We start from the raw sequence: 12,312 nt of genomic DNA on the forward strand, positions 1-12,312 counted from the left end.
CCTAAAGAGGAAGCCTACAGAATGGGAAAGGATCTTTACCAGCCACCATTCTGATAGGGGGCTAATATCCAGAGTATACAAAGAGCTCAAAAGATTCTACACTAGCAACACAAACAACTCAATCAAGAAATGGGCAAATGAACTAAATAGACACTTCACAAAATAAGAGATACAAAGGGCTAATAGATACATGAAAAGATGTTCTTCATCACTGGCCATCAGGGAGATGCAAATCAAAACTACACTGAGATTCCATTTAACCCCAGTCAGAGTAGCAAGCATAAAGAAATCAAACAACAACAAATGCTGGCGAGGATGTGGGGAAAGAAGAACTCTTTTACACTGTTGGTGGGAATGCAAACTAGTTCAACCACTATGGAGATCTGTGTGGAGATTCCTAAGAAAGGTGGGAATAGATCCACCATATGATCCAGCTATGCCACTCCTGGGTATCTTTCCAAAGGGGTTGAATTCAGAGAACTACAGCAACATATGCATACCTATGTTCATAGCAGCACAATTTGTAATAGCCAAAATATGGAACCAACCCAGATCACCATCAACAGATGAATGGATAGCAAAACTGTGGGAAATACACACAATGGAATTCTATTCAGCCATAAAGAAGAACAAAATTATATCATTTGCAAGAAGATGGAAAGCCCTGGAGAACATTATGTTAAGCGAGATCAGCCAAGCACAGAAGGAGAAGATACATATGTTTCCTCTAATATGCCCAAACTAGGAAACACAAAGGATACCAGTGGGACTCCAGATATTGAAGGGGAAATACTAGCTAAGTTTGGATGGTAAGATAGGAGAGGAGGAAGGCCGATCTTGATTAACGAGGGTCTACACCTGAACATGTGTAAAATTATGAATAAGACATGGTTAACCTGGACAACCATTGGTGGGAGGGGGGAAGGGAAAACGGGGGTGGGGGGGAGAGGGCACCAAATATAGTGTAAATGTATACTATTTATGTTCAATAAGAAAATTGTTAAAAAAACAAACAAAAAAAAAAACAACAAAAACAATAGCCTACAGCAAAGCAGTCCTAGGAGCAGCGCGGTGCCTATGTACACTCTGAGCAGATAGACTCACTCTCTTTTCTCAAGCAGAAATGGAAAATCTGTATATAAAACTATGCTCCAACCATTTCTTACTAGCTAGCAAAGTAAAAATGGAAAACTAGAGTATCAAAGATCAGAAAGAGAAATCTCTTATTTCCCCCCACTGCATGCAATTATTTTACATTGAAATGTGTTGTCAAGGCTTTATCTAGAAAAAAGTTGCCACGGTGTCAAAAAACCATTGGCCCATCGCCTTCAAGTGCCTTCCCTCTGTGTGTGTATATGGGTTACCAGCGATTGAACCCAGGGGCATTATACCTTTTAGCTACATCCCCAGCCCTATTTTTATTTTGAAACAGGGTCTCATCTCACTACATTGCTGAGAGTTTGGCTAAGTTGCTGAAGCTTGTTTTGAACCTGCAATCCTCCTGTCTCAGTCTCTCAAGTACTGAGATTACAGAAGTGCGCCACCACACTCAGCCATGTGCCTTCCCTCTTTATTCCACTCACCACACAATCAATGTTCTGGTGACTGAAGATGCAGATCATGTTTTCCATTGTTTGAGGCCCAACATCTTCAGTATCCTTAGCACTGGTTGGCATGCCACTTTATCTAGTGAGAATCCACTTAACCTTCTCTATCTACAAGCCACTAGAGTTAGACTCTCAATGCCCAGAAATTAAAAGGCAAAGGTAGTGCATCCCAAGTGCTGTTTCAATACTTAGTATTTCTGAAATTACTAAGCCAAAACAGTGTTTAATGAGCAAAGGCTTACTTTGAAAACATTGCATGCTATATTATCCACTTGGGAAGACAAACACATTGGAATGTTTAAAAGAATTAAAAGCAATGCCAAATCTCAAATAATTTTTAGGTGGCGGATAAAATGCATTAAGGAACTGTAATCAGCTATTACAAGTGATACAGACCTCTCCATACTATTATGGTAGTGTCTCCTAGACATGTGAAATAAAAACTGACTCAAAATTCTGAACATGACTAATATCCCATTAAAAAATCCCAAATCCTATGTGTGTGTGTGTGTGTGTATATATATATATATATATATATATATATATATATATATATATATATATATATTATATAATACAATAAAATATATAAAATTCTAAAAGGATATATACCAAATTATTAAGAGTGATAGCCTCCAGGGAATAGGATTGGGGAAAAAGGGAGACTTGTACTTTTTACTTTATAGATTTGGACATCATTTGGATTGTTTTATAGCCCTTTTATTACTTTTATAATAACATCAAGTGCTATATTAAAAACAGACATAAAATATAGCAGTAAATACATCTGTTTAGCTTTAACATGGAATTTCTCAAACTCATGTGACCACTGGACCCCGGATTTGTGGGGCACACAGAGAGGATTCTGTAGCAAATTTTGAAGTTACAGGGTTCAAGTCTCTCTCTAATCCTCATCAACATATGGATTTTAACCTTCTGTGACTGTCTGTAAATGAGTGAAGGAGGTAGAGGGGCCCTTGGAGATGGCCTGGATGATAGTAACTACTGAATTATAAAGTCAGCTGCCATACTTGTTAGTGTCCTTGCAGACAACACTACTGACATATTTAGGAAGTTTGGTGCAGTAGCCTGGCATGGTGGCACATGATTGCAATCCTAGTACTTGGGAGGCTGAGACAGGAGGAGTACAGTTTTGTGGCTAGCCTTAGTAACTTAGTGAGAAACTGTTTTAAAATAAAATAGGACCAGGGTGGAGGGGGTTTTCTAGGGGGGAAGTAGCGTAGAGCCCTGGGCTCAATCTCCAGCAACATCCCCCACACCTATGCACACAGTGTGGCACAGTGCATGGCACACAGATATTGCACAAAGGTATTGTTATTACTTCTACTTCCACTATTGATTTTAACATTATGAGACCCTAAGTGATGCACACTATCATCCTAATAATGGTACATCAAAAGAGAGACACCAAGGGATATTAGGATAATTACAGAGCCAACTGGTAATAAATGCTTTCTGGAATAAACAGCTCTGTCCACCCCAGAAAGAGGCCAGGCTTACCCATGGACAGTGGCAGGCGTGGGCCATGCTCTCTCCAGCCCTGGGGGACCACATACACAGGAGACAGTGCCCTGGTGCCTAAGCTTTTCAATGTTTCTTCCCACAGAGTCGAAAAATAATCATGCCTTGGCCTGAAATGGTATATCTGCCAAAAGTTCAAAGCTATCCAGAGAGTATCTCATTCATTGTTGAGATCCTATGGGGAGCGGTGAGGGGATAGGCAGTGTTGTTCTTCTCTTATACTTAGTATGAGAACATACTATTTAGAGAGATTAAGTGCCTGTCTTTGCTTTAACAGTCTATCAGTGCTGCCAAAAACCTACGTGATTCCCAAGGTCCCAGCTCTACATTGGAAACACCTTGGAGAATGTGTGAATAGCCTGATTTAGGGCCCTTGCCCTCTCCCTCTCAACCTCTCTCCCTAGACCAGGCAGCTCACCTGTCACTGAACTGCACCTCTTCTCCGTTCCTGGCCCAGCTGATGGTCGGCCTCGGGTTGCCCACGGCCTCACAGTGCAGCAGCACGCTCAGGGTCCCGCTGGCCAGGGCCACAGTCTGCCCCAGGTGAGTGACCACCTCAGAGGCGGAGAGCTGCTGGGCAGCTGAGATCTTCCGCAGAATGGTGGGCTTGCGGTGTGGCCTGCGAGAGCCCCCTGCAGCCTCCCCAGAGGAGGTCCGCAGGGAGCTACTGAAGCTAGACACATGTTTATGGGAAGGGATGGCCACGGGGGGGAACCTCTGCTCAGAGGGCTTGAGGAGCGTGTCTTGGTGCTCCAGGTGGCTGCGGAAGATCTCCTGGGCCAGCTGGGCCACCAGGCGCTTGCTGTAGAGGTCGCGAAGCTCCTCGGGCTGCTGGGAGAGATTCCTGAGAATGTCATCCAGGCGCTGCTGCTCTGTCACCATGGTGAAAGGCAGATGCAGAAGGGCCTGCTCAGCACTGGGGTCCTCCTCTGAAGATGTATTCCTCTCTGTGGAGTCCTGCACCTCCCATGAGGCCAGGAGCTCTCCGGGCCAGCCCCCCTGCTCCAGCAGCCGGGAGACAATGTCATCATAGCGGCTCCCTGGGTCGCCAGCGAGGCCCCGCTTCTCGGCCTTGCTGCCGTTAGAGAAGATCCCATTCTGGTGCTTGTGAGTCTGCAGGGCCTCCTTGGGATTGGCCTTCCTCATGGGGTGGGCCTCTGCTTCACTGCGCAGGCTCAGGGGCCGGGCCACAAGTTTACGGTTGCCTCCAATGAGCTTGATCACAAACTGCTCCTGGGCAGGTCCTGCAGAACAGGTGTAGATGCCTGCATCCGAGGGCTTGAGGCGATGGATCTTCAGGTAGCCAAAGGGTGCCACTGTGATATGTGCGGAACTGATGAGGTGCTGGCCATCTTTCTCCCAGGTGATGAGGGGCTTGCGGAACCTGCGAGTGGGACACCGGAGCACCACAGCTGTCTTGGGAAGCAGGTAAGCAAATCCACCCATGATAAAGTGCAGCTTCCTCTGTCGGCGGGTCTGGATGTACACGTTGCGCGCGGCTGCGATGTGTGGGTTGTGCTTTGTGGACGGCCGCCCGGGCCCTGGTGTGCAAGAGGAACGCCAGACAGAAAGAGGAGGAGGAGCAGAGAAAAACCAGAGTGAGATGCGGTGATGAGACAACAAGAAATGAGCTGTTTGGCATTGATTTTGTCTTGGGCTGTCACTTATGGTTGCGTGTTTTATAGGAGGAGCCTGCTACCATCTCTGGTCCATGGGGCTACCCCGATGCTGAAAAAACTAATGGGATGCAATGCTAATCTGACTATCACTCTGCTGGATCTTCCTGTTCTAAAAGCTGAGATGTAGGGATCTAGGTGGAAGGAAGCCCAGGAGAAAGGCAGCTCCTCTCATTAAAAGCATTTAAAAGAAGAAATCCACATCATAAAAAGAGGCAGAGGACCACGAGAGGGAGAATATGCTCTGCTTCGTGTCTACTTCAGGGTCCCGCAGAGCAGCAGGGTCCTAATGTAAATGCCGAGGAGAACCCAGAAGTGTGGCAGCTCTAGGGATTAATATTAAACAGAACAAATCTGTTTAGAGTAGTTTAAAACCCCAGAGTGGATAGCATTAGACTTCATTAGTAATATGCTGCCTCCGGCTTCCAGATTTGTGTTTGCCAGGGAGCGAACTTTACCCCCTCAAGCTGTTTTCCTGTGGAGAAGAGAATTCAGCTTGGCCACGTGTGATTAAGATTCCTGTTCCATCTCCAGCTGTGCTCTCCAGCCGACAGCCCTCCACAGGGCTCTGCGGGGCGACAATCTGCCACTGGTCTTGTTTTGGGAAGGCTGTTGGCAGGGCTGGGCGGGCAGCTACTAAGTGGGAGTCCATCACCTCGGCCCCAGATTTCCGACATACTCACGTGCACAGGTTGCCAGCATGCAGGGTCTGATGGAGGAAGAGAAAGGCAGGGGCGGGCACAGGCTGGAATTGACAATGGTGGAGACCCCGTTTTTCAGAACCTTCTGGCAAATGGCACTTCGAGTCTGGGTGCCTTCTCCGCAACTTGTGGAGCACTGGGGGGGACAGAAAGACCAAATGCATAGAAATTCAGGGAGTTATAGGTGTGTGCATGTGTGTGTGTGTGTGTGTGTGTACCCACGTGTGCATGCGCATGCTCTCAAACTCACCAAAATATGAGAAGAGTGGCTACGAAAAGCAATAGCCACTGAAAAAGACAAAAGTATTTTCATTAATTAATTTATGTATATATATATATATATTTATTCATTCATTCATTCATTCATTTGTTTTTGCGGTACTAGGGATGGAACCCAGGGGCATTCTACCTCCAAGTTACACCCCCAGCCCTATTTTTTATTCTTTATTTTGAAACAGGGTCTCACTGAGTTGCAAAGGGTCTCACTAAGTAGCTGAGGCTGTCTGTGAACCGTGACCCTCCGGTTTCAGCCTCCCGAATACTAGGATTACAAGTGTGCACCACCACGCCCAGCTCCACTCTAAGATTTTTCAGAGTTTCCTAGTCATTTTTACCTATTACTTATATGATTTGGCTTTAGAGTTACAGAAGTATAGAGTCCTGTGTTCAAATCCCAGATCAGTAGTTCATTATATGGAAAGTTATTTAAACTCTCTGTTTCTACTTCTTATAATTTTGCAAACTTGGGAATGAAATAAGATAGTATATTTTAAAATGTCATACACAGAAGTGACAGTGCTAATCCCTTTTCCTTCGCAAGTAAATAATATTTTAATGCCTACTATTAGATAATTGTTATGAATCTACTTTGAGGTGGGGTGAAAGATAGTTCATAGTTTCAAGAAGCTATCCTTCAAATGAAGTGGGAAGATCCAAATGCATTGTTAAAGTAGTATCTAAGAACCGGGCATGGTGGCACAGGCCCGTAACCACAGGACTTGTGAGGCGGAGGCAGAAGGATCACAGGTTTGAAGCCAGCCTCAGCAACTTAGTGAGGCCCTGTTTCCAAATAAAGAGCAAAGGACTGGAGGTATAGCTCAAAAGTAGAATGCCCTTGATTCAATCCCTAGCACCATAAGCAAGCAAACAAAAATCCCAGAAATAATATATTAGGGAAATGTAAATCAAAGTGACAATGAAGTATCATTTTATATCCATTAGAACAGCCATGTTAAAAAGACAGAAAATAAGTATTCTTGAGGATGTGAAAAATAAGAATCCTTGTACATTGCTGGTAAGAATGTTAAATAAAATAGGCTCTTTAGAAGACATGCTAGTAGATTATTAAAACAATTTTTTTTTTTACCATAGGATCCAGAAATTTTACTGCAAAGTATATATGCAAGAGAAACAGCTACATACACCCATACAAAGAATTAGATGTAAATGTTTATGGAAGCATTATTAATAGTAGCCTCAGAGTGGAAACAATCCAATGTCCCTCAATTTATGAATAGATTAACAAAATATGCTATATTTATACAATGAAATATTATTTAGTCATAAAAAGAAATGTAGTTCTTACATGTCCTGCAGCATGGTTAAATCTTAAAATCATTAAGCTAAATTGACTTTTAAAATATGTAAATTATATTCCCCCAATAAAGCTGTTTAAAGAGTTATACAGTAAGTAAAGAATTTAGAAGCTGGGCATGGTGGCGCACACTTGTAATCCCAACATTTGGGAGGCTGAGACAGGAGAATTCAGGTTCATGGACAGTCTCAGCTACTTAGTGAGAGCCTTTGCAACTCAGCGAGGCTCTGTTTCAAAATAAAGAATAAAAAATTGGATTGGGGGTGTTGTTCAGAGGTAGAATGCGCCTGGGTTCCATCCCCCAGTGTGCAAAAGAAAAAAAAAAAAGAATTTAGCAAGTCTATGAAACTAGAAAACAAGTGACATATTTATTATTATTATAATTGTTTTTATAATTATATTTATTTATATAATTATTATAGTATTATTATAAAATTAACGCCAGCCTTTGCTGAATGCTGGTGATACCCTAGGGACTTCCTGACCTGGTCCTGAAGATGGGGGCAGCACGGCAGGGGCCGGGGCAAAGGTGGAGAGCTGAGTGCAGAAGCCCAGGGCAGGGCTGTCGGAGAACCTGGCCAGTCTCAATGAACAGAGGGGCCAGTCCAGAGCATCAGGAGCTTGAGAAACAGGTTGGGGCCAGACGCTGAAGACAGAAGGTTAGAAATTGGTCCATGGGGCAGTGGGAAGCCATGGAAGAGGAGTGACATGATGAACAAGGTGTTTTGAGAAGGTGTATCTGGCAGTAGTGCGCACAGGGGTGGGAGGCAGGGACGTCAGCGAAGGAGCCGCACAGTCCAGCCTTGGGAGGACAAGGCCCACACTGGGCCGTGGCAGCGCGCCACGTTAGCTTGAAAAATGACAATAAAGAGCTACGAAGATGATCTCATGTTTTCAAGTTGTGAGTGCTAGCACACTGAAACGACACCAATCTGTGCGATGAGTGGCCACCCGAGCCACCCTGAAAGAAATTTTAAAATGCCTAAGAACGGGGATGAGACTCAAACTGCGGCTTTTGGTGCCTAACAGCTGGACTTCAGATTCCACTCACCACTTATCTGATTGCAAGTGACAGTGCCAACTCCAAGAATCAGGTGGGGTGGGGGAGTTTTAAAAGCATGGGCATTTCAGGGCTGCCAAGTAGAGAAACAGAAAAAATAGACTGCAGGTCTGAAGATCAAGCTGTGACTTTGGCCAACGCTAGCATTCTGGTTTTTTTTTTTTTCTTTTCTGTTTTTTCTAGTTTCAATTTCTGCATCTCAGAGATGGAGAAGTTGAGCCATTGCAGGGAGTTTCAAACTGTGTCCCAGCTCTGTGGAAGGGATGACCCCGGCACTGTTTCTTGGGTCTTGGAAAGAGCCAGCCACTGGAGAATGGAATCCCCCACCCACCCATTACCCCAAACAGCTCTCATTTTATCTGTTTAAGTCCAAAGACTTCACAGTACATTTCATTGGATAAAGGCGTTTTAAGGGCTTTAATTTAGCAAGAAAGCAATTCAATGATAGGGTATTCTAAGCTCCTCTCTCTAGAATGGACTAACTTGACTCCGATTTCTTTTTTTTTTTTTTTTTTTTTTTTTTTAGAAGGAGGGGGCAACATCCAAAAAAAATATGTTTTACAAATATTTACTAGCTAACTCTTTCAGGGATTGAAGGGTTTCTTTTAAAGAAAAGAAAGATGGCCTTTTTAGAGGTCTAACTTTCAGAATAGAATCTGTAAGTAATTTTGTTTGAAATGTCTAAAACTTTGGCTTAATTCTCTCTCTGAGGGATTCTGTGCAGTAACCAGGAGATTGAGCCCAGAGAGCTGAGGATGAAAACACCCGTAGATCATCCAGGTTCTTTCTCCAAAAGAAGTCTTGTGGGGGCTGTGGAATGTACGTCGCATCTCAGCCAGGGGATCTTGGGGATGACCCTGGGAGTTGCAGAGAAAATGCGGGGCTCTGTACACACCTCTAGGAGCACTTCTCCAAGATCCCAGCAATTTGGTGGTTATTTTCCACCATTTCCAGGACCTCCCCAGCATGTGGAATTTCCATTCTATCCAGATAGCTCAGAATCCAATTAGACTCTTTGGATAAGGTTTAACTCCTATTCTGGCCAGGAAGTACTTTACATGCATCAATTTATTTAAGCTTCCTACCTATTATGGTAGACACTATTATATCTCCCTTTTATAGATAAGCAAAGGGAAGCTGTAGCAAGGTCAGTAATTAGCCCAAGGTTGTATAGCCAATAATGGTGGGAGTTAGGATTTGAGGCTGGGTTTTGCTTGCCTTAAGCCTGAACTCTTAACTATGTGTGACACACCTTTCTAAAGACCTGCTTTACTTAAGGAGACCTCACCTTAGTTGTCTCTTTCCCTTAGTGCCTACTCACAAGCATCCTTCCTCAAATGTGCAGGCAGAAAAAAAACTTTTTCTGAATTTTCAATGTCCCATATGGAATGGGAGGACAACTGCATATTATATTGCAATTGTTGTTATAAACTAGTTATATATAATAAATATAATTATAGAATACATATATAACCCTTGTATCCCACTCATGACAGGCTATTATCTGATAGAACAATACCTTTTATAGTGCTTACTGAGAGGATGTCCTAACCTAGAGCCACTTGGCAAATACACCAGGATCTTTCCTGTTCTGCTATTTTTCTTATGATCTTTTTAATGTATTAAGTCATACTCCGAGTTAACATTTTCATGGAAAAATGATCACTCACATGTCCCTGCATGTGTGCATGTGTGTGCACATATGCATATACACACACAAAAGTTTATACATTCATTTTCTACCCTTTTTAATCCTTTATCCTTCTAAAATAAAGTTACTTCTAAGATGTGGAAAAAGAATCACTTTCCTTTCTGTTCTGAGTGAGATACTACTAGACGTAACTTTATTACCAAACCATAAAACCTATGTTACCATATGTTCATTCAGTTGCAACACCCGTAATAGGTACCACGGAATGGACTCTCTGTAGGTTAAACTGTATGGGGCAAGGATTCCCAGAACCTATGTTTAGAGCAAGTGTGTGTGTGATGCATTTAAGCGTGTGTGATGCATTTACTAGTAGCTCCATCCTGTGAGCTGTGTATTAAACAAAAAGAGTTAAAGGTCAGGAAGGCCAATTTCAAAACATCTATGCAAGAAAAGGGTCTTGACTCTGGTTTTGACACAGAGATTTTTTTTTTTTTTTTTTACTTTAGGCCTGGTAATCCTGTTCTGGGGTCCAATTGCTGTGAGCCAGAGTACTGGGCTTTCTCTATGGAAAACATAGAGGCCTTTGGAGCTGGGTTTGGGGGTGGGAGTCAAAGGCAACTCAAAGTAGTTGTAGGGGCTGAAAAAAAAAGTGTCAAAAATGAATTGCATGTAGATAAATTAATTCATGCGAATGTTAGAACAGGAATTATTTAGGAAGGCAGGTTCACTGGAGGTATCTCCCTAACTTAGGAGGGCAAGTCAGAAATGCTGAGGCAATCACTTCCCTAAAGGCAGGGCGAGGGGAGAAATCCAGTCCTTTTGCTGGGAAGCTATAGTTTTAGAGCCAGGAAACTAACAGCAAAGAGGCAGGATTTCCTTGGCCTTCTTTTCCTAATAAATCATATCCTTTATTGTCCAGTAACTTGGAAGAGAAGAACTAAAGAGGCTTTGCCCTTCCTGAACAGAGACTAGAAACATCTGGGAGTAGGAGGTGCAGGGAGGTCAGCAGGAGGGGGATGGGCTAGAGATAGAGGGAGAACTTCTGATTTTGTTCCCGGAGGAGCCCAGTTATAATCCTAAGCTTCCGAATGTTGGGTGAGGGCTGGCTACAGAATACAGGTCCCTGCAGCCTAGTTAAAAGCTTGTTATATACCATGGTATAAATGGTTACCAAAAAATAAAAACAAAACCAAAAAAGACCTGCTTCATACTGTTGGGAGAATTATTTTGTTCTCTTCTTGTCTTTCCTACATATGTGTTTGGGGGTGACTTTTTCTATTCGCGTATCATATTCTCTCTTTCTAGGGAACATACACACCTCAGTCCAGTCCGAGAGAAGCCACTCACTGGGGCAGTCCTCCTTCTTGCAGGCTTGCTGGGAGGTCGGCTTGGAGGCTGAACAGAAGGTCTCGGGAAGCTCCAGGAAGCTGCCATCAGCCATGCGCTGCTTGCAAAGGACCTCACGTTTCTGAAGGCCTCCTCCACAGGACCTGGAACACTGGGGAAGGAAGAGAAAGCTCAGTGTGGAAAAGCAGTCTCACCACCAGTTCTTGCCTTCATGTTGGCTGAGTAGAGACCATATATGTTTTTTGCAATTCAAAACTGAAAAAGAAAAGCAAACAGGCAAAAAAAAAAAAATGAAACAGAACAAAACAAAAACCAAGAAGATGACAAAGCAGGAATCAGGCCAAAGGATTTTGTTTCCTCTTTGAAATGAAATTTGTAACCAAATCTACACGCCCTTCACTTTTAATCCCAGGTATTTAACTTGAACATCCAGGAATGTCAGGGGCCTTGGAATCTTAGAAAGCCGCTCCTGAACTATGATTTACAGTCATTCAAGACAACTGGTTTAAGGGGTTATTATAACAAAGTGTTCAACATATTTACAACCCAGTGAAAATAATCTGTGCTGATTCCAGAATGAAAAAGAACAAGCTTCTGCCATCAGTATCAGTTGGGAGAAATTAATTTGCAGGGAGGATAGCCCTTTCTCTCCAAGCGTGAGCCCTTACTACCACCTTGGGTGGGCACTGGATTTAGGGCCTGGTTTTCTGAAGAACCTACTCCCTTGGAACACTTTCCTGGCTGAACTGGATATTACAGAGGGCAGTGGGAGCCAGAGTTGCTGAAATATGGGATGCAAGAAAAATAGGCTCGTGTCAGTGGTTTTCAGAGGGACCCCAATAAAACACATTGTTTACATGTAACTTAATAGTGATAATCCAGCTGTATGAGGAGGAGTGAGACCCCCTGAGGCATAGACGGTCAGGGCTGTTTCCAAATATCTATCTCCTCCCTTTCAAGAGCAGCAGAGCCCCAGTTTTTTTTTTCTTTTCTTTTCTTTTTTTTTTTTTTTTTTTTCTGGACACACGATCTCTCAGCACAAGCTGTATTTGGCAACCTCCCCGAAGGCAGGCACAGCCATCTGACTAAACATGGCTATAGGATATGAAGGCCTGGGCTGTGTAGTTTCATGGA

The 12,312-nt window shown here is 43.4% G+C and overlaps 1 protein-coding gene across 1 annotated transcript in view; it reads right to left on the minus strand.

The window, feature by feature from the left end:
• The window catches only part of ADAMTSL1 (ADAMTS like 1), a gene marked incomplete at both ends in the record, with an annotated part of 419,367 nt that overhangs the window by 122,224 nt on the left and 284,831 nt on the right, over positions 1-12,312 (minus strand). Inside the window, 3 exons of the mRNA XM_080708549.1 lie at positions 3,568-4,690; positions 5,509-5,662; positions 11,150-11,329. Of these exons, the coding sequence (XP_080564675.1) occupies positions 3,568-4,690; positions 5,509-5,662; positions 11,150-11,329 (1,457 nt within the window). The remainder of the gene's footprint in view (positions 1-3,567; positions 4,691-5,508; positions 5,663-11,149; positions 11,330-12,312) is intronic.

This window comes from Muscardinus avellanarius, assembly GCF_963383645.1.
Source record: "Muscardinus avellanarius genome assembly, chromosome: 13".
Lineage (NCBI taxonomy): Eukaryota > Metazoa > Chordata > Mammalia > Rodentia > Gliridae > Muscardinus > Muscardinus avellanarius.